The 18,296-nt window shown below is 48.3% G+C and overlaps 10 protein-coding genes across 10 annotated transcripts; 4 read left to right on the forward strand and 6 right to left on the reverse strand.

Annotated features, from left to right (window-relative positions):
• The first annotated feature begins 732 nt into the window (after window positions 1–732).
• GGS22DRAFT_139933 (mitochondrial carrier) lies at window positions 733–3,496 on the forward strand. The gene is made up of 3 exons (XM_047958699.1): window positions 733–1,235; window positions 1,301–2,485; window positions 2,549–3,496. The coding sequence occupies exons 1-3, from the start codon at window positions 1,047–1,049 to the stop codon at window positions 3,272–3,274; spliced, it is 2,100 nt and encodes a 699-aa protein (XP_047819008.1). The 5' UTR covers window positions 733–1,046; the 3' UTR covers window positions 3,275–3,496.
• Window positions 3,497–4,864, reverse strand: GGS22DRAFT_139922 (uncharacterized protein). Its single transcript, XM_047958698.1, has one exon. The coding sequence runs from the start codon at window positions 4,480–4,482 to the stop codon at window positions 3,718–3,720; it is 765 nt and encodes a 254-aa protein (XP_047819009.1). The 5' UTR covers window positions 4,483–4,864; the 3' UTR covers window positions 3,497–3,717.
• Window positions 4,865–5,326: 462 nt separating this feature from the next.
• On the forward strand, window positions 5,327–6,932 carry GGS22DRAFT_162971 (P-loop containing nucleoside triphosphate hydrolase protein). Its single transcript, XM_047961290.1, has 6 exons — window positions 5,327–5,519; window positions 5,575–5,603; window positions 5,666–5,680; window positions 5,734–5,758; window positions 5,815–6,246; window positions 6,306–6,932. Exons 1-6 carry the CDS (start codon window positions 5,491–5,493, stop codon window positions 6,889–6,891), a joined length of 1,116 nt encoding a protein of 371 aa, XP_047819010.1. The 5' UTR covers window positions 5,327–5,490; the 3' UTR covers window positions 6,892–6,932.
• An 18-nt stretch (window positions 6,933–6,950) lies between these two features.
• Window positions 6,951–8,206, reverse strand: GGS22DRAFT_162972 (uncharacterized protein). Its single transcript, XM_047961291.1, has 2 exons — window positions 7,443–8,206; window positions 6,951–7,354 (listed from the first exon to the last, which is right to left on the reverse strand). The coding sequence occupies exons 1-2, from the start codon at window positions 7,802–7,804 to the stop codon at window positions 7,192–7,194; spliced, it is 525 nt and encodes a 174-aa protein (XP_047819011.1). The 5' UTR covers window positions 7,805–8,206; the 3' UTR covers window positions 6,951–7,191.
• A 633-nt stretch (window positions 8,207–8,839) lies between these two features.
• On the reverse strand, window positions 8,840–11,107 carry GGS22DRAFT_162974 (uncharacterized protein). Its single transcript, XM_047961292.1, has 3 exons — window positions 10,284–11,107; window positions 9,375–10,227; window positions 8,840–9,300 (listed from the first exon to the last, which is right to left on the reverse strand). Exons 1-2 carry the CDS (start codon window positions 10,947–10,949, stop codon window positions 9,538–9,540), a joined length of 1,356 nt encoding a protein of 451 aa, XP_047819012.1. The 5' UTR covers window positions 10,950–11,107; the 3' UTR covers window positions 8,840–9,300; window positions 9,375–9,537.
• Window positions 11,108–11,122: 15 nt separating this feature from the next.
• GGS22DRAFT_139994 (uncharacterized protein) lies at window positions 11,123–12,491 on the forward strand. Its single transcript, XM_047958701.1, has 3 exons — window positions 11,123–11,614; window positions 11,665–12,166; window positions 12,222–12,491. Exons 1-3 carry the CDS (start codon window positions 11,296–11,298, stop codon window positions 12,277–12,279), a joined length of 879 nt encoding a protein of 292 aa, XP_047819013.1. The 5' UTR covers window positions 11,123–11,295; the 3' UTR covers window positions 12,280–12,491.
• A 138-nt stretch (window positions 12,492–12,629) lies between these two features.
• Window positions 12,630–14,356, reverse strand: GGS22DRAFT_139984 (acyl-CoA dehydrogenase NM domain-like protein). The gene is made up of 4 exons (XM_047958700.1): window positions 14,203–14,356; window positions 14,072–14,148; window positions 13,581–14,007; window positions 12,630–13,528 (listed from the first exon to the last, which is right to left on the reverse strand). Exons 1-4 carry the CDS (start codon window positions 14,224–14,226, stop codon window positions 12,704–12,706), a joined length of 1,353 nt encoding a protein of 450 aa, XP_047819014.1. The 5' UTR covers window positions 14,227–14,356; the 3' UTR covers window positions 12,630–12,703.
• Window positions 14,357–14,636: 280 nt separating this feature from the next.
• On the forward strand, window positions 14,637–15,971 carry GGS22DRAFT_140032 (uncharacterized protein). The gene has a single exon (XM_047958702.1). The coding sequence runs from the start codon at window positions 14,703–14,705 to the stop codon at window positions 15,861–15,863; it is 1,161 nt and encodes a 386-aa protein (XP_047819015.1). The 5' UTR covers window positions 14,637–14,702; the 3' UTR covers window positions 15,864–15,971.
• Window positions 15,972–17,185, reverse strand: GGS22DRAFT_140033 (uncharacterized protein). The gene has a single exon (XM_047958703.1). It carries the CDS (start codon window positions 16,991–16,993, stop codon window positions 16,079–16,081), a length of 915 nt encoding a protein of 304 aa, XP_047819016.1. The 5' UTR covers window positions 16,994–17,185; the 3' UTR covers window positions 15,972–16,078.
• GGS22DRAFT_162981 (uncharacterized protein) lies at window positions 17,129–18,126 on the reverse strand. The gene has a single exon (XM_047961293.1). The coding sequence runs from the start codon at window positions 18,016–18,018 to the stop codon at window positions 17,377–17,379; it is 642 nt and encodes a 213-aa protein (XP_047819017.1). The 5' UTR covers window positions 18,019–18,126; the 3' UTR covers window positions 17,129–17,376.
• Between the last annotated feature and the right edge of the window lie 170 nt (window positions 18,127–18,296).

An 18,296-nucleotide genomic window follows, 5' to 3' on the forward strand; every position in this document is an offset into this window, starting at 1 on the left:
CATCTGGTTCAAGTTCATCAGATGATTGAGTGCTAGTGATCACGATGACAGCGTCCATAATTGATTCATGATCTCTGTTTCGTAAGTGCTGATACTCAACAGATTCCCATGGTGTTTTGTTGGTTGGATTTTGAATCTTAGTCTAAAATCCATACTTGGATTAGACTAAGATTCAAAGAGTTAACATGGCGACGATGTTATCGGCAGGCGTAAACCTTCCATTCAGCTGGATCAGGAGAACATCCATAAGATGATGGAAGATTATGGGGAGCTAAGGGTCGATCGACAGGGGACAAGAAACTGGGGATTTACCTGGGGAATTTCTTGGGCGGGGAAGCCGTACGGGAAGCCTAGGAAGCTAAAGAAGCTACGATTCAGTCCACTGGGCTTAGCGTGCCGCTATTGCGTAAGGGGTTAATGGAGATGCTGCGATAAGAGATAGGCGAGGCGCGCCGGGGGTAAGAACGGCCGGAAGAATGATGTAGCGAAAGATTTTACCAACAGCAGTAACCCGAACAAGTCAGGAACACCCGCCCGCCCGACGTTTGGGTCCATTGAATTTAGGATTGGAAGGCATGCGAGTCATGGGATACTACGACCTTGGTCTAACCCAGCAAATTTCGGGCGCCGTTTACAAAATTTAAATCACTCTGCGAGTTTTTTTTTTTCTCTGGACGACATCACAAGTCTGACACCTTTTAGCGGAAAACCGCTCGTCCTTTTTCCCCATACTCGCCGATCGGAATTCATTTCCCTTATCAATGTTTAGAACGTCTTTCGTCGGTAATTTTAGCCTTCTAAGTTTCCTCTAATAACCCTGTCGACGAGATCCCGAGGTTCTCCGAGTTAACGCGCTATTCACTCCTGCATCGGCGTTCCATAACCGAACGATCGTGAATATTACTCAAAAAGTTGATCAATTCGGTGCGCTAATCGATAAGCCGACTTTCTAAAGAGTCAAAACCCAATTCTAAGCTTCCCTTTGTCCGCGCCCTCACTATTACCGAGACGCCCACCTTAAACGTCGCAAATCGACCACGCCAAAAATGTCGACCTCTACGACTGTGAAGGAGGCGGTTAAGGAGAGCCTTCTTGGCTCTGAGGAGCCTACTAAGCTATCTTCCTCGCATCGCGCCTCATTTTTGAACAATGCAACGAAAGATGAGCAGACAGGAGAGCTTTACATGGGACCAGATGAATTTATTTCTGCCATTGCGCCGCCCGGTGAAGATTATGTGAGCAACCAATGTTTCTACTAGTCAATGCGTAACTTTTTGTCGCTAACTTACAATTCTCGTAGCACAAGATCAGCCGTGACCAGTATGGTCTCCTCTTTCGTGTAGCTGACCGTCGAGGTACCGGTAAAATATCAATTGGTGACTGGGCAGCCTTCGAGAACCTCCTAACGAAACCCGATGCCGAGTACGAGATCGCATTCCGCCTTTTTGACATAAGTCGTACCGGAAATGTCAAGTACGATGACTTTAGACAACTCTATGAGCAGAACAAGGGACCCGACAGCATTCCCTTCGACTGGGATTGCGAATGGGCGAAGCTGTACATTGGGGATAAGTACAAGAGACATGTCCTCTCTTACCCGGAGTTCTCGCAGATGCTCCGTGGTCTTCAGGGCGAGAGAATCAGACAAGCCTTCCAACGATTCGATAGGGACAAGGACGGCTACATAGAGCCTGAGGATTTCGCAAGAATCATCTTGGAGACCGCGAAGCACAAGTTATCTGATCACTTGTTGGACAATTTAACCACATTGTGTAACGTTTCTACTAGCAGTAGGATTTCGTATGCCAATGTTCGGGCTTTCCAGAACATGATAACGGAGATGGACTTGGTGGAGCTTATTATCCGCAAGGCTTGCCAGAAGAGCGCTGATGGGAAGATCACAAGAACCGAATTCTTGAACGAGGCCGCCAAGGTCACCAGGTTCTCTTTATTCACCCCCATGGAAGCAGACATTCTCTTCCACTTTGCCAGCCTCGACGAACCATCAGGCCGGTTAAGTCTCACAGATTTCGCAAAGGTCCTAGATCCCTCGTGGAGATACCGCGGCGTCTCAGAAAAACAAGAGGATCTAGGAAAGGCCAAGTCTGCAACACAGGGCGTTCTCGTTCGGGTTGTTGAATCGGCCTATAACTTCGTATTGGGAAGTGTAGCAGGTGCCTTTGGCGCTTTCATGGTGTATCCTATCGACTTGGTCAAGACACGAATGCAAAACCAGCGAGGTGCCGATCCCGGTCAGCGCCTCTACAAGAATTCGGTCGATTGTTTCAGGAAGGTTATCGCGAATGAAGGTGCCCGTGGCTTGTACTCAGGTGTCCTGCCCCAACTGGTCGGTGTTGCACCGGAAAAGGCCATAAAGCTTACGGTGAATGACCTTGTCCGCGGTTGGTTTACAGACCCTAAGAATGGTCATATCCCGTGGGAATATGAAGTGTTGGCCGGTGGCAGTGCTGGCGCTTGTCAAGTTGTAAGTCTGATTTAGGCCGATTCTCTTGATGTAACGCTGGGTTTGCTAATACCATGCTTTTAGGTCTTTACCAATCCTCTTGAGATTGTGAAGATTCGACTTCAAGTCCAGGGAGAAGTTGCGAAAGCTACCGAAGGTGCCCAGAAGCGTTCTGCCATGTGGATTGTTAAGAACTTGGGTCTTGCAGGTCTCTACAAGGGTGCCTCGGCTTGCTTGCTCCGCGACGTTCCTTTCTCAGCTATCTACTTCCCCACATACAGTCATCTCAAGAAGGATCTCTTCGGAGAGTCCAAAACCAAGAAGCTTGGTGTCGTCCAACTTCTCACGGCCGGTGCCATAGCCGGTATGCCTGCCGCATATCTTACTACCCCGTGTGATGTGATCAAGACACGTCTGCAGGTTGAGGCGCGTAAGGGTGATACGAGTTACACGGGCCTTCGACATGCTGCAACTACCATTATGAAGGAAGAAGGTTTCCGAGCCTTCTTCAAGGGTGGCCCAGCCCGTATCCTTCGATCGTCTCCACAGTTTGGCTTCACCCTTGCAGCGTACGAAGTTCTTCAGAGCGTCTTGCCGTTCCCTGGCAAGGCAAAGCAGGAGCAGGTTCACACCGGCCTCGCGGACGTCGTTGACACAATCAAGGAGAGAGACGTTACCTCACCTCACGCTCGTAGCCGAAATGCTCTCAAGATGATCCTCGATCTTGATGAGAATTTCGGCCGCGTCAAACTTCCGGACCACCAGACCTGGAAGACATTGCCGAAATTCCTCGGCGGTGGAAAGCCCTGATGTTACATTAGAGAGAACCCTACCTAGTTCTCATTCCCTTTCGTCCTCATTTCTTTCAAGACATTTGCATAAAAATGGCGTTCGCGACCCTTGGCTTAGGGATATTTTGCTTGCGTTTTACTTTTTTTCTAAGGCGATCAGAAAAAAGTTGATGGTCATAGCCATATATGGCGTCTTGTGTAACTAGCTAAGATCGGAAGATCACGAATGAATGATCTTCAGGGAGTCATCTTGAAGAGAGGGAAGATAGAACCCTTGGGTTTTGAATCCCATTCATACCCCCATAGACCGGAAATAAACGAGTCTTGCTTTGCAGAATTCCATCCAAGTTATTAAGCCAACTTTGAGTAGTTTCTAAACTCCGAGGTAAGCATCCTCATAATATGTGCTAGTCGCTTCACAAATCAGATAATCCAGGCATCCACCACAACATAATAACTTTCTTAAGTCAACCCCCCCTCCTCAGCGCCCCAAGAAAACGGCTCAACCACCGCCCCAACCTCCCTCACCATCGCCCCCTCAAGCCACCTAGCATAATCCTCAAACCCACCAACACTCCCCTCAACACGCGCCCGCCTAACCCCGCGCACCCCCTCAAACAGCCTCAACACATCGGGCCCGGACCCGCGCCACATCGCCTGCCACGCCTCCAACACCACCTCCTCCTTCCCGCTCAACTGCGCCGTCGCCATCGCGCGGTCATACCCGGGTTCTGCGTCCAGCCGCACGCATACATGGACCCGGGTAATCATTTCCGAGAGCCGCGCGCACAGGACCGGGGCGTAGGCGCGTCGGAGACGCGGGAGCGAGAGGAGGAGCGTGTTGTGCGCTAGGTACGTGTTGTGCTGGTAGAGTAAGGGGAGGCCTTCGGCGTGTAGCTGCCGGCTGCATTGCAGGATGGAGGGGTGTAGGAGGGAGAGGGACGGCGGTTGCGGGTTGTGTGGGAAGCCGTTTTGGGAGGGGGGCGGGGCGGTTGGGGGGAGGATTAGTAGGTGCGAGAGGATTAGGAGGCGGAGTTCTGGGGGGAGGGTTAGGAGGGTTGGGGCGGGTGGCGTTGTGAGGATGGTGGTGGCTTGGGGTAAGCTTTTGGTGGCGGGATTGTTGGGATTTGGTGGTGATGGGATGGATGAGGTTTCTGTGGTCTCGTTTTCTGTGGAAGACTTTAGTTCGAGGGCCTCTGGTATGCGGTTTGTCTCGTGGCACATCATGTTGTGAGTTGGTAGGTTTTGGGTCGCCCCCGTATGTGCTGTTTTATATCTCAATGTCTTGTAGCCAGGCTGTGTACGTATTGGAGAAAAAGGACGATGTTAAAATATCGCATGAGATCAAGGTTGTATCAGTTACAGTTAGGTTAGATATTAGATGAAGTCGTTATATGTTCGAGTTGACAAGGGAATATACCTAGGTATATGGGAATAATGCGGGATGGTCTCGGCATATCGAAGTACCCGCCAATCCTCCAAGCTGCAGTTCGTTTCTAAACAATGTGATTGGGCTATATTTTCTGAAAGAGATCTCCTAAGCATCCATTATCTAAGGGGCAATATGACTAGGTAATTATCCAGAAAGCTTTCATGCGTTTTCTCTAAACATCTACAAATCCTTGAATCTTGAACTTTCGCTATCACCTAAAGATGATTATAGAATAGAATGATACGGAGAAATAGGCTTTAGTTGGTGATAATAATGAAGTATTTGGAACTGCATACTACTTATAGTGTATGCTATTTAGGTACCCAATTTCTGAACACATGTGGAAGTGCCATTGTCATTTTCTCAGAAAGCTCAACAAGTGACAGATTAATGCCAATCACAAACTCCAATTTTCATGATAGAGTCTTAAAACTTAGATCTCAATAAACTCAGGGGAAAGCAAATACTACATGATATATGAGATCCAAATAGGGAAGGCGGTAAATGCGGAACAGTGCGTGGCTAAAAACCCCACGTTGAAATTCTGCCGTAGAAAAGTGGGATAGTGGGGTTGGTAAGACTCCGGTAAGGTCTTGGATGAATCGTGACTTCTTCATGATTTGAAGTTGAATTTTGCCCAGCGAACGTGACTCTTATTAATTGTATTTCGGGATATTTCATCAGTATATTGGAAACTTCGTATTCGGGAATCAAATATCGTCGGTGGACGACCTCAAGATTTGCGCCTACCAAAGTGCGCTGATTGACAACGTAGTAAAACTTCAAAATTTGAAGCCGCCAAGATGGTGAACATAACGGAGAAGATCAAGGAGTGAGTCGAGCTTTCTCCCTTCTATTTTCTTGTTTCATATACTAACGCTATGTAGGATTGAGGATGAGATGAAAAGGACGCAGAGTAAGAATGTGTTATGGATTACACACGACGGCCAATGTTCTGACTTTTTGATTGATATATAGAGAATAAGGCCACTGGTAAGGTCATAATGATCTCCTTAATGAGAATGCTATACTAACATCAGTAACAGAATATCATCTTGGACTTCTAAAAGGGTATGATCGTATTGAGATAAAATTGTGGAATTTTTCTAACGGAGAAATTCGGGCAGAAAACTCGCACGTTTACGAGCGCAACTTCTGGAACCTGGTCCCGGAGCGGGTGGTGGGGGTGGCGCTGGTTTCGATGTTAGCAAGAGTGGTGATGCCCGAATAGCGCTTGTTGGCTTCCCATCCGTGGGTAAATCGACGTTCTTATCCAAAGTCACGAAAACGAAATCCGAAGTTGCTTCATATGCCTTCACAACCCTGACGGCGATTCCCGGTGTGCTGGAGTATGGTGGTGCAGAAATCCAGTTACTCGATCTGCCAGGTATCATTGAGGGTGCCGCAGAAGGCAAGGGTAGAGGACGACAGGTTATCTCAGCTGCCAAGACGAGCGATCTTATCCTCATGGTCCTAGATGCGACTAAGAGAGCAGAGCAAAGAGCTCTGCTGGAAGCCGAATTAGAAGCTGTCGGTATTCGATTAAACAGGGAGCCACCGTAAGCCAATTTTTTACTTCTACTATGAAATTCTGGTTTCAGAGACTCATTAAAGATAGGAACATCTATTTGAAAGTTAAAAAGGCTGGTGGGATGAAGATCAATTTCCAGTCGACACCCAAGTATTTAGACGAGAAGATGGTGTATAACATCCTACGCGACTATAAGATGCTGAACTGCGAAGTTCTGATTCGAGATGATGAGGCAACAGTCGACGACCTGATTGATGTTATCATGAAGGACCACCGCAAGTACATCAAATGCCTTTACGTCTACAACAAGATCGACAGTGTCTCGCTTGATTTCCTAGACAAGTTGGCTCGCGAGCCTCAAACCGTTGTTATGAGCTGCGAACTGGATCTTGGCATCCAAGACGTGGTAGATCGGTGTTGGAAGGAGCTGCAACTAATTAGAATTTACACGAAGAGAAAGGGTGTAGACCCTGAATTCGGTGATGCATTGATTGTACGGAACAATGCTACTATCGAGGATGTTTGCGATCGAATCCACCGGACTTTAAAGGATACCTACAAGTATTCCCTAGTATGGGGTGCGAGTGCTAGGCATATCCCGCAGAGGGTTGGCTTAGGACATGTCGTGGCGGATGAGGACGTGGTTTACGTAGTTAGCGGGTACAAGGCATAGCATAGCATCATGGTCAATAGTACAACAATCCTCCAAGAGAAGGCAAGGAAAACAAAATATGTTTTAATGTCGTGATTCATTCATGATGCTGAATTATCAAAGCATCGATTCCCTCCTATGTTACATCCTAAGAAGGGGTCCCCTATTCATGACCCGAGAGTTAACTCCCTTCCACCAACGCCATTGCATGTCCCTATACCGTCATAACGCAAGAGACCAAGACAAATCATCGACCAGGAGAGAATAACTCAGAACACCGTCCAATACACCGAAGATACCAAAGGAGCAGTAGCGGGTAATCTACTGGTCGGGTTGACGTTGGTCCTCGGTGGGGGGATTCTGGGAGTCCTGCGGGCGATCCTGGGAGCGATCCTGGGGGCCCTTAGCGCCCTTGGAGCCGAAGACATCGCTGCCGTCAAGCTTCTTGGCGGAAGTCTGAGCGAAGAGAGACTTCGGCTTGATACTATGTAGAGAGATAACAGTTAGTATCACTAGATACACATTGAAAACCTGTATGGCGGGGAATACTGGATAGATAAAGGAATACTTACCGGCTGGCAACTCGACCCTTAAGAGCGTTCAACTTGGCGGTTGCGGGGCTCATGATGCTATCCGACGGAGAGATATACTGCTGATGTCTATTCAGGGCAGCATTCATGTTAGCAAGAAGTCGGCTTCTGGGATTCTGGACGGGGGGAGAAGCAACATCGTTGCCAGTTGTGCCAGCGGCATTGGTGCAGTTGGTGGATTTGGCATAATGCTCGTACTTCTCGTCGGCCATCTTAGACTGTAGCATCTGGCGATGGTATTCCAGAGCCTTAGCTCCAGAAGGCTTGCCGTTATTGTTGGCAGTGGCAGCATCCTGGGCCTGGACAGGGACATTAACATCCTTTTCTGACAGTACCGATCCCATCGTGTTGGCTGATGAATGTTGACTAGTAAAGTTGTTTATTGCAAAGTTGCAAGATGGCAAAACCGTAAGGCGGGTTCGTGGGAGGGAGCGAGTCGTGCCGAATGCGTAGCAAAATTGACAAGTGTGCGACGATCAAGCAAACAATGCTGTAGTATTGACAATATGTCGTGAGCTTGTGGTCAACAGCAGGCGAGGCGTTGTAGAGTGTTGTAGAAGTGAATATTCAAGGCGATAATTGCAATTGCGTGAGAATGAATGATCTCTGGAAATGCACAGCCTTTACGTATCCAATGAATGCGACAAAGGACTATTTAATTGTGCATGTGCAAAAGATCATGGAGCAAGTGTTGTGGAGAATATTTTCTTTTCTAGAAGGGAAATATCCGTTGAATAGTGAAGATGTGGACCTTGGAAAGAAAATAAGAAAGCACTAAGCTAGTTGACCCGGAAACCGTTTTAACTGGAACCCTTAACGGCAGTTGTTATGCCACTAAGCCAGGTACACAGGTAGCTTAACAAGCTTAATACAGTGACAGAGTAGTTGCAGTTTACCGGGTTCTAGGGCAGTTACAGAGTACAAGGGGCAGCTGCCCAATAATCTAGGTACCCCACATAAAATGTTTAAACCCCGTAGCGTACCAGCGCAGCACCTAGCACAAATAAACATTCAGGCCCCCACAGCTACGTCAAACAACACTTACTATTAAACGTCCCATCAACAACTTTTCCCACCAAATCATTCTGATATTTATCCCGGCAACGCAACACATTCCTGACACTTTGGTAGAGTCGTAAGGATGTATGACTCACATGTCGCTTACTAGGGAGCTTTGTTTCTACCTAGATACATTGTACAAAGGTAACCTTGGAGATACTCAGGTGTAAACAACAAACGTCCATGTATCTCCTGGGTCACCGGCTGCCTTTACGGCTTCTACTGAAGCTTACCATGCATGGACGCCGAAAATAATAAAACGTCCTTTTCACATGGTCAGCAAATCAATAAACAATCTAGCTGACTTGGATACCTGGATAAACAATTAATTGTTACAGACCTATCTCGATGGCACTTATCAAAGGTTCGTCTAATCACAGGCCATTAAAAGAATTAGAAGACCCAAGTGACTTGACGAGACATACCCTTATCAACAGAGTGTATTCTATTGTATTCTATTCTAATTACACAGGCCCACGCGGCCAAGGACGATGGGCAAACCCCCAAATACTCAGGAAATCAACGATATCGAGAGTCGGGCAATAATATAATCGTCTTCTGCCATATACATACTCGTCGGCCAATATTCTGTACTGTTTTAGGTTGATATCGGTCTTAGGAAACAGCCCAAAGTTTCAAGAATCTTCAATAACTCGAGAGAAATACCAGGAACTCGATCCTAGCTATTCCTACACGACTTCCACATCAAACAGAATGGTCAATACAGTTCCATCATCATGTGTAACACATGGAGTATCGCAAGCCCGTACAACCTATAACGCTATTTTCTTCCACCGCTGGATGTTAGACTCAGTCTATAGCATGAACGATTGTATTAAACAATGGACTACTTACATATGTTTATTTTTTTGCATATATTTCTCGTGAAACGGAGCGAATGCCAGCGCTAGCTGCCCCTATATGCTTCTCTATCGTCTTCACCGCCATAGCTATGATCGTGGCTCTCTTTCGCTAATTAAATTGGTGTAGTTCTCGGTAAAGTAGCACACGAAAAACATCATGGAGACACAGGAGACCCGCTCAAGTTGCTAGTTGTACCAGTCGAGGCCGAAGCGGAAGCCGAGTTAGATGTCGCACTAGAAGTAGCATTTGGTGTCAACCCGGACGTCGAGGTAGCTGATGACCCAGTCGTCGAGCTTTGCACAGAACTAGCTAACAGCTGATCTTGTTCGATAAGGCGTTCCTGTTTCTCAGCATCAGATATCGCCGTGTTCCTCTGTAGGCACCGAGCCCGGTACGCTTCTTCGGCTTTCTTCTGCTTTTCGTCAAGTTTATTGAACCATATGACATTGAGCTGCTTTGGGAGATGGATGATCGTCTTGGCGATACTCCATACTTCAGGGTGTTTTTGCGTGAAGTCGTGCGACAGGAGTATCGGATGGGTCAACCCGTATACCACGTACACCCACATCCTCGTGCCGAATTTATTTTCTTCATTCTCTTTCCATCGCAGATTTAGGTGGACTTGCCCCGCCACGGGTAATTCTTCCTTTAGAGCAGCAGTCTTGACCACTGTCTCTTCGGTTGTCTTAATATTTAGATCAAGTTGCAGAGCAAGGTTAATCGATATCGCACAGGCATTGGCGCCGGTATCAAGCAATGCTTGCTCCTTCAAGCTTTTTTTGGGTTCGTTTACATCCTGTAACGATAATGGTAAATAACTGAGGCTCGCCCCTTCATCGCCGATCTTAACTTTATACGTTAGTTACCGGACTCTCGAGCAGGGAACTGTTTACGGCTCACCTCAGACTCTACGCTATACATGCTATGAACGTCGTCGTCGGCGCCTGGCGGAATTCTTGATCTGGCATTTGCGATATCCTCTAAAACCCGAGCTATCTCTTGAATCCCTCCTGCATTAGTAAATGCTTCGCTGATATTTTCGATTACTTGTCCCCGGGTTTTCGGAAGATTTTCAACGAGTTGTCTCAATCTTTCATTATGTTTCTCCAATCTCTGAATCGCCTTAGTTGTATCTGAAAGGCGGTAACTTCGAGGGAGCAGCCGAAAACCTTCCAACCCAACCGGGGCCGCGATCGTACGCAACGACTTCTGCAGGGAAGAAACCGTTTCAAATAGCTCCCCAGTAGTCTCGGAAAACACAATGTATCCACGAGGACCGAGAGATTCCCTCAACGATGATTCGATCTCTTTATCTTGCCATTTAGAGCCTGTTGGATTCTCGAGGAGTTCTTCGATTTCTGACTCGGGGAGCGATTGACGTAGTAAGGATTTTAATGTGCTACGAAGGAGAACCTGATGGTACTTGAGACTTTGTTCGATTTTCAAGATATCGCTTTTAGTCGTTCGATACTTCCGGCGCGATATGCTCGTCTGGTAAAACTCCAACGCGGCGATTACCAATGGGAGCCCTCCCAGTATGAGGCCACTTAATTCGACACCGGACATTGTGAGACTATTGTTAGCGATACACTGCTTCAATGAGTTGATTCGGGTACTTTTTGGAAATACGCAACCCGGACTTGGGAGATCACAGTATCACTAGATGCCCAATTCCCGAGAAAGAAAAATTGGCATGACCAAAAGGAAGAAAATGGAACCTAAGTGAGGCTGAGCTTGGCCCCCTCAGCTTCATGCAGCTACTTGCATATCTATCTAGTTCTAACCTATCACGTGGTACATCACCATCTATTGGAAGCTCCAAAGGCATTTATAAGAAAATCTAGGCTGGCAAGCTGACTTTAAAAAGAAGCCGACGGTATTGAGTTCATATCCTCTCCACTCTATCACAACCATGGGCACAGAGAAAGTCAACTACACAGGATTTACCGATTTCTTAAGCGAATTCCCGGATACTCTAGCTGTGAAAAGATTTCGAGATTTACAAATAAGAAATTTACTATTTTACCAAGCCGAATTAGCACATCTTCGAGTAGAATTGGAGGAAATCGAGCAAAGAGACGTCAAACACACGATCGATGTATCTGCACGTGCAAACTTCAGATGGACACCCGCGATGGCAAAAGACATACCGTTTTCCATGCAGCAACCTACGATATCCTCACTTTATCGTGAAAAGATGCTTCAGATTCGCAGTACCTTGGTAAGCTACAGTGAGTGCTGTCCTAAGCCACTATAGAAACCCGCCTAACATATAGCTGAGACAATGCCGTGGAACAATACAAACGACTAAATGACATCCCGTGTCCGAGGCGCCGAGATATCACAGCTATCTGCGACTGGCTGAATAGAATGAATATGGGAGGGGCTTTCCTCGCCGGTGATATCGAAGATGTCTGGAATGTCCAAACGCCCACGGGCGAATTTAAACCAGCAAAGGCCGACGAGTTCTACGCATTTCAGGACAACAGTGGTCTTGCATTTCGCATCGGCGCCATTTTCGCTTCCATATCAGAAATGCTTTGCCGTGGCAGCAAGCCTGACAAGCCTCATTACGTCAACACCTCCTCGGCTAGCGCCCTGGACCGATCGATCTCGACGATCATTGCAAGCCTCTTCCCCGTGATACCAATCATAGTCTTCTATTTCGTCCGCCGACTGGGGATTCGGATCGGGCTTATATTCGTATTTACGGCCGCTTTTGCAGCCATATTGGTGTTAGGCCTGCAGCTTAAGCCGGAAAAGGCCCTAGCTATTACAACAGCGTACCTCTACCCCCTGAAGGTCTCTAATTGGGTGCATTCTAACTTGTTCTTCTAGTATTGCTGCTATACAAGTCGTTTACGTTGGTTCTACCGCAAATGGCGGCGATTCTTGATATAAGATGACTCATTTTCAACAAACAAGGCCTTCATCTATAAGGGCATATTAGTAACTTAGGTAATCGACCAGCAGATATTAGTAATATGACCCTTTTCCAATTATTTGATATTCACTCACATCTCTTAGCCACGGATGCTTGGATAGGCGCAAACCGAGTACCAGGACACCCACGATTCCATGGCGATCGGTGTGTTTTTGAACATGATTTTTTGGGGAATAATTCGTGCACTGAGAGATCCTGTAGTCCCTTGAAAAATGTCGCTATTATATAAAATGTACTCATACATAATTCGCTAGAGGTTGTTTTAACTAGTGGAGTGGAAATAGCGCTCATTACATCGTACTGACTAAATAACAATAAATCATTGGCCGCCCAACATGGACAATACAATACGTATCTAATTATGCCTACAATTCTCCTATATCCGAGGCTTGATATTTGACCCAGGTTGGAAACGCTTCACGTTATGTTGCTTGAACAGCTGCTCCGACTTCTCATGCTGACCGAGGATCTTCTGGGTAACTTCCTTGCCCCTTCTGTTCTCATTGCGTCCCATTTGCTGTAGGTGAACCTCGTCTGGTCCGTCTGCCAGTCGAAGTGTCCGAATCTGTGCCCACATACTTGCGAGCGGTGTGTCCTGACTAACACCGGCTCCGCCGAAAGCCTGGACGGCGCGGTCGATGACAGCCAAGGTTGTTTGCGGGACCAAGACTTTAGCCTGGGCAATTTCTTTAAGAGTTGCTTTTGGGCCTAGATCGTCCATCTTCACAGCGGCGTTGAGAACGATGAGGCGCGCCGCATCAATTTCTATTCGCGACTTCGCAACCCATTCCAGGATCACACCATGTTGTCTCAACTGCTTTTTGAAGGGGGTCTTCTTAGGATCGTTAATTCTCATTAACATCCATTCAAGAGCTCTCTCAGAAGCACCAATGCTACGCATAGCGTGGTGGATACGGCCTGGTCCTAAACGGCCTTGGATGATCTCGAAGCCTCGGCCTTCGCCAAGGACCATATTGCCCGCTGGGACACGGACGTCCTTAAAGGAAATATGACCATGGCCATGTGGCGCGTCATCGTATCCGTAGACACTAAGCATGCGGTGGATGGTAATACCTTTTGTGCCTGCAGGGACGAGGATGACGGACTGTTGCTTGTAGGGATCTTTGTTGTTCGCGTCTGTCTTACCCATGACGACGTAGATTTTGCATCGCGGATCGCCGGCACCACTGGACCACCATTTCTTGAAGTTATTAGTGTGAGATAAAATGCAAATGGTAAGGAGGAGAACACACAGAGCCGTTCAAAACGTAGTCATTTCCATCCTTGACAATGCTAAGCTGGATATTTGTTGCATCGGACGAGGCGACGTCCGGCTCAGTCATGAGAAAAGCGGACCTGATCTGGCCGTCCATCAAGGGCTTCAACCATTGTGCCTTTTGTGCTTCGTTGCCGTATTTGGCTAGAACTTCCATGTTCCCCGTGTCCGGTGCTGCGCAATTCGTAGCTTCGGATGCCGACCTCGACTTTCCTAGCCATTCGGCCATCAAACCATATTCCAAGTTCGTGTAGCCTGGCGACTCCTTATAGTGGCCCTTGGGAAAGAACATATTCCATAACCCCAGTTGTTTTGCCTTCGCCTTTAGGTCTTCGATGATAGGGGGATGGTGGTCCCATCGTGCGGAACCTTCGCCGATCTGAGCTTCAAGGATAGGGTCGGCTCTGATTAATTCAGCTATTAGACATTTTCATGCAATATATGTTAGGAAGAGGATTCAGGGCTTACGGTATACACTCTTCCTCTACAAATTTGGCGACGATGTCTAAGGTCTTCTTCGCCCTATCGCTGACGCGATGTTTCACCTAGAAACTGTGTAAGCCGAAGCATTGTTTTGAGTTTCTAGCTCTCTTTCTCACAATATCTGGGATTTGAGAAGACATTTTGGGCAGGTGAATTCAACTAATATCAACTATTTAGAAAAATAGAAAGAGAATAAACGCTGATATCCAAGAACTCGAAATCAATTGAGTTTAAAAAGAAATAGCTACATGGAATTGGAGTTCCGAGGTTATGAATGAATGGTATGATGTGAAAGGAACGACCGGCCTTTCCATCATCAAACCGAGGTCCACTCCCTAACTAGCGGGGTACACCTATCAGTAGCTGCAGCTGCTAGTCTAAAAGCGCATTAGCGCCAGGAAATAATCTGGGGAAACAAGCTACGTAACTTGCTGGTTTAGTGCATAAAGCCAATTAGTACATGTATCTTGTACCTATTCTACTATCGGACAATCTACTATTATCGAGTAGCTAAACTTTGATAAAAACATTTGAACATTTCGATTTGTAGCTTCGCATCAAAACTTGGAAATATCCAGCCTTATTTCCAAAACATTCAACAATCACACCGCCCATCATGTCGGAAGAAAGAGAAATCGAACAGGCGCAATCTACAGAGGTGGCCGCCCCGGCACCCAAGAAAGTCAAGAAGATCATCCGAAAGAAGCGGCCGGCGCGACCTCAAGTCGACTCGTCCTTCATAACCTCCGAACCGCCACCACAGACCGGAACCATCTTCAACATCTGGTACAACAAATGGTCGGGCGGCGACCGCGAAGACAAGTATCTATCGAAAACCCACGCGAAGGGACGATGCAATGTGGCCAAAGACAGCGGGTACACGCGAGCGGATAAGGTGACGGGGTCGTACTTCTGTCTGTTCTTCGCGCGCGGCATCTGTCCCAAGGGCCAAGACTGCGAGTACCTGCACCGACTTCCGGGCATCCATGACCTGTTCAACCCGAACGTCGACTGCTTCGGCCGCGACCGACACTCAGATTATCGGGACGACATGGGCGGTGTCGGCAGCTTCATGCGCCAGAACCGGACCGTCTACGTCGGCCGCATCCACGTCACCGACGACATCGAGGAGATCGTCGCCCGCCACTTTGCCGAGTGGGGCCAGGTCGAACGAATACGCGTGCTGAACACCCGAGGCGTCGCCTTTATCACCTACACCAACGAGGCGAACGCGCAGTTCGCCAAAGAGGCTATGGCCCATCAATCTCTAGATCACGAAGAAGTTCTTAACGTAAGATGGGCGACGGTGGATCCGAATCCGATGGCACAGGCACGCGAGGCAAGGCGTATTGAAGAGCAGGCCGCGGAGGCCATCAGGAGGGCGTTACCAGAAGAATTCGTAGCGGAGATCGAGGGCCGGGACCCAGAGGCAAGGAAACGGAGGAAGATCGAGAGTAGCTTTGGCTTGGAGGGATACGAAGCCCCGGATGATATCTACTTCGCCCGCGGCGCGCAAGCAGTCAATCCGGCGGGTAGAAGGGGTTACGAATTAGAGCACGAGCAACGACTAATGCTTGAAAATGGCGACGGAACTACCTCTGCCCTCGCAGCAATTGAGGCACCACAACAACAGAACGCAGAACAAGCAGGAGGAATCTTTTCAAGCAGTGCATTAGCAGCGTTGAAGACTGCGAAGGTCTCAGCAGCCCCTAAAGTACAGGTGGCATCATCAGGACCGTTAGTTGCGTACGGTAGTGATAGCGAGGACGATGAATAGGCGTTTGGACATTACGGAATCACGATGTATCCTAAAGACATCGAATAATGAATTGTACATACATATAAGCCCACGCGCATCCCATCCCATAGATACCAATGCTCAGCGCACCAAATTGAATAACAGACCCGCATTCATTGCCTTAATCACTACCATATCCATACCTATCTATATAACCATACCTCCCCCCAACCTATCCATCCCAACCTACCTTATCAACTATTAAAAATCCTAGAATACAACAGCTCATGCCTCCCAAACCAAAGATCCATAACCGGCACGCTCTGCCCAGCCCTCTCAACCTCCGTGCACCACTCCCTCTCCACCGCCGCCTCGATGAACCCCTGCACCTCCGCGCCGGCGAGTATGCGCTGCGCCTGGTACGGACCGAACTGGCCCGCGCGCACCGCGGCCGAGACCAGGGCTTTCACGTGGCTTAGCAGGAACACGTAGCTCGTCTGGCGCAGCGTGAGTCCGCAGAGCGCTGCTACGGCGCCGAAGAGGGGGGCTAGGTGTGCTGATACGGACGGAAAATCTGTAACAGTAGGGGAAGAAGTGGTGGTGGTGGTGGTGGTAGATGAGGTCCGCAACATCTCGGCGAACGGGCGGAGTCGGGCTTGCGGATCTACGGTTGCGGCGATGCTCTTCTCCCAGATACTCAGCAGCGCGCGGCCCTGAGCGACAGACGCCCGGCGGCCCACGGCGCAGATGATCGCCGCGTCGAGGGTGTCGTCTAGTCTTGCTACATTCCACGGGTCTGGGTCGCGGTGGGCCGCGAGTACGAATGGGAGGGTAGTGCTTGCGTAGCTCGCCAGCGACAGCGGGAGGAAGGAGGAGAAAGAGGAAGAAGCTGTGGTTGAGGAGGAAAGACGGGATTGCCGCGTGTGCGCGAGGTATGATTCTAGGCCGGAGCTGAAGGCGAAAGAACCTAGTGGGAGCGCGGAGTCGGAGAGTAGGAGGAGGTAATGGTGCGCGGATTGCGGTGAGGGGGATGATGGGATGGTGGCTTGCGAGGTCGCGGACGAGGATTTCGCTAGTCGTTCTTTAGCTCTTTGGAGGCGAAGTTCCAGATCTGCTATCTCGATTTCGAGCGCGCGATTGGAGTCCTCGCTTATGGGCGGGTTCATCATTTCATGATTAAAAAGAAGATGAGATGCAAGGGAAAGATGTTAATGTAAATTTCTCTCAATTTGGCATTTGGTAGGTAAGAAACCAGGCCTTGCAGAGTGAGATGCGCAATTCGCGCAGTCCCCGTCGAGAACGTTGTTATCAGCAAGCAAGTTTTAGTCCGTACAAAAGCCCTACGAGAGGTTATCGCAACCAGTAACTCCACACAAGCGCCTATCTCAGCCCTATTCCTAGTGAATGCCCATTCCAGTGGCGATAATAACGCCAGTCGCAACGTAAAAGGGCCCAACGCCTGTTCAATGCAATGCTATGTCCATTAATGCCATGATCCCCATCCTTAAACTGCCTCATTTAAACATCTCAATCATAATCGCAAGCAGTAACCCTAGAGCTTAACGTTCTCCTTATCACGGCTACGATCCCCACCGTTCCTCTGTCGCTCTCGCTTCTTCTGATCGAGTCGAGCTTGTGCAGCTGCTTTTCGCTCGGCAGATAACGTTGATCGAGATGCATTCATGGAACTGCGCTCGACCTCAGGACCACCAACTCGGGCAAACTTATCCTCCATGAGATCGAAACGAATTGCCTCATCACCAAAAGACAGTGGTCGGTTAGAGCGAGCTCGGGATTTGTCAGGACTTCGAGCGCCATGCATTTCGACATCCTTGTCTGTACGGACCGCGGCACGCGCTTCGGCGAGCTTTTGATTGAAGAAGTCGTTAGCGCGAGAACTTCCGCTACGAGCACGGAATGAAGTAGGGTCCTGATTGAGTCTGTTCTGGAGGACACTTGACATGACTCTACCAGTATCATGTTGCGACATTAATGAGTTGTTCGTCTTTGTGGTGGTTCGAGGTAGGGGATCATCCTCCATAATTAAATCCCTAAGGTTCTTGTTCTCCGCCATCTGCTTATTCTTCTCGTCACTCAGCTGGCTCTTCATATCCTTGTAAGTATCGGACCAATCTGAGGAAAACAGTGAGTTAGGCCGCCTTCCAATACGACTGCCCATTTTGGGCTCTTCCATATCGTCAAGTTGAGACTTCTTAGTCTTCTCGAGATTAAGGGATTCAACTGACGCCGTGCGTCTAGGATAGCGTGCAGCTTTAACCCCCTCGCGTTTAGAAGGCTCGGACGTCTTGCCGAGAGACTCAATGTTGGACACCAAATCTCGGGTTGCTTTACCCCAGGACTTCGTATCTTCAAGTTCTGTAATTCGTTCCTCCAATTTCGTGATCTTGTCGTTTTTCTCTTGCAATACTTGTATAGCCTCGGCCGTTCGTTTCTTGGCATCGTTCTTCAGAG

This window comes from Annulohypoxylon maeteangense (genome assembly GCF_022496945.1).
Source record: "Annulohypoxylon maeteangense strain CBS 123835 unplaced genomic scaffold GGS22scaffold_8, whole genome shotgun sequence".
Taxonomy (NCBI): Eukaryota; Fungi; Ascomycota; class Sordariomycetes; order Xylariales; family Hypoxylaceae; genus Annulohypoxylon; species Annulohypoxylon maeteangense.

What these genes read in the sequence shown, in the direction of transcription:
- GGS22DRAFT_140032 (XM_047958702.1), top strand. Translation starts at nt 14,703, where the DNA reads ATGTCGGAAGAAAGAGAAATCGAACAGGCGCAATCTACAGAGGTGGCC.
- GGS22DRAFT_139984 (XM_047958700.1), bottom strand. Translation starts at nt 14,226, where the DNA reads ATGTCTTCTCAAATCCCAGATATT. An exon ending in GTAGAGGAAGAGTGTATACC is followed by an intron (nt 14,008 to 14,071) that starts GTAAGCCCTGAA and finishes TGAATTAATCAG; the next exon opens with AGCCGACCCTATCCTTGAAG. An exon ending in ACTACGTTTTGAACGGCTCT is followed by an intron (nt 13,529 to 13,580) that starts GTGTGTTCTCCT and finishes AATAACTTCAAG; the next exon opens with AAATGGTGGTCCAGTGGTGC.
- GGS22DRAFT_162971 (XM_047961290.1), top strand. Translation starts at nt 5,491, where the DNA reads ATGGTGAACATAACGGAGAAGATCAAGGA. An exon ending in ATAACGGAGAAGATCAAGGA is followed by an intron (nt 5,520 to 5,574) that starts GTGAGTCGAGCT and finishes AACGCTATGTAG; the next exon opens with GATTGAGGATGAGATGAAAA. An exon ending in CGATTAAACAGGGAGCCACC is followed by an intron (nt 6,247 to 6,305) that starts GTAAGCCAATTT and finishes CATTAAAGATAG; the next exon opens with GAACATCTATTTGAAAGTTA.
- GGS22DRAFT_140033 (XM_047958703.1), bottom strand. Translation starts at nt 16,993, where the DNA reads ATGATGAACCCGCCCATAAGCGAGGACTCCAATCGCGCGCTCGAAATC.
- GGS22DRAFT_139933 (XM_047958699.1), top strand. Translation starts at nt 1,047, where the DNA reads ATGTCGACCTCTACGACTGTGAAGGAGGCGGTTAAGGAGAGCCTTCTT. An exon ending in CGCCGCCCGGTGAAGATTAT is followed by an intron (nt 1,236 to 1,300) that starts GTGAGCAACCAA and finishes CAATTCTCGTAG; the next exon opens with CACAAGATCAGCCGTGACCA. An exon ending in GTGCTGGCGCTTGTCAAGTT is followed by an intron (nt 2,486 to 2,548) that starts GTAAGTCTGATT and finishes CCATGCTTTTAG; the next exon opens with GTCTTTACCAATCCTCTTGA.
- GGS22DRAFT_162974 (XM_047961292.1), bottom strand. Translation starts at nt 10,949, where the DNA reads ATGTCCGGTGTCGAATTAAGTGGCCTCATACTGGGAGGGCTCCCATTG. An exon ending in TGTATAGCGTAGAGTCTGAG is followed by an intron (nt 10,228 to 10,283) that starts GTGAGCCGTAAA and finishes TATAAAGTTAAG; the next exon opens with ATCGGCGATGAAGGGGCGAG.
- GGS22DRAFT_139922 (XM_047958698.1), bottom strand. Translation starts at nt 4,482, where the DNA reads ATGATGTGCCACGAGACAAACCGCATACCAGAGGCCCTCGAACTAAAG.
- GGS22DRAFT_162981 (XM_047961293.1), bottom strand. Translation starts at nt 18,018, where the DNA reads ATGGAAGAGCCCAAAATGGGCAGTCGTATTGGAAGGCGGCCTAACTCA.
- GGS22DRAFT_162972 (XM_047961291.1), bottom strand. Translation starts at nt 7,804, where the DNA reads ATGGGATCGGTACTGTCAGAAAAGGATGTTAATGTCCCTGTCCAGGCC. An exon ending in AAGGGTCGAGTTGCCAGCCG is followed by an intron (nt 7,355 to 7,442) that starts GTAAGTATTCCT and finishes CTCTCTACATAG; the next exon opens with TATCAAGCCGAAGTCTCTCT.
- GGS22DRAFT_139994 (XM_047958701.1), top strand. Translation starts at nt 11,296, where the DNA reads ATGGGCACAGAGAAAGTCAACTACACAGGATTTACCGATTTCTTAAGC. An exon ending in CAGTACCTTGGTAAGCTACA is followed by an intron (nt 11,615 to 11,664) that starts GTGAGTGCTGTC and finishes CATATAGCTGAG; the next exon opens with ACAATGCCGTGGAACAATAC. An exon ending in GCCCTAGCTATTACAACAGC is followed by an intron (nt 12,167 to 12,221) that starts GTACCTCTACCC and finishes TTGTTCTTCTAG; the next exon opens with TATTGCTGCTATACAAGTCG.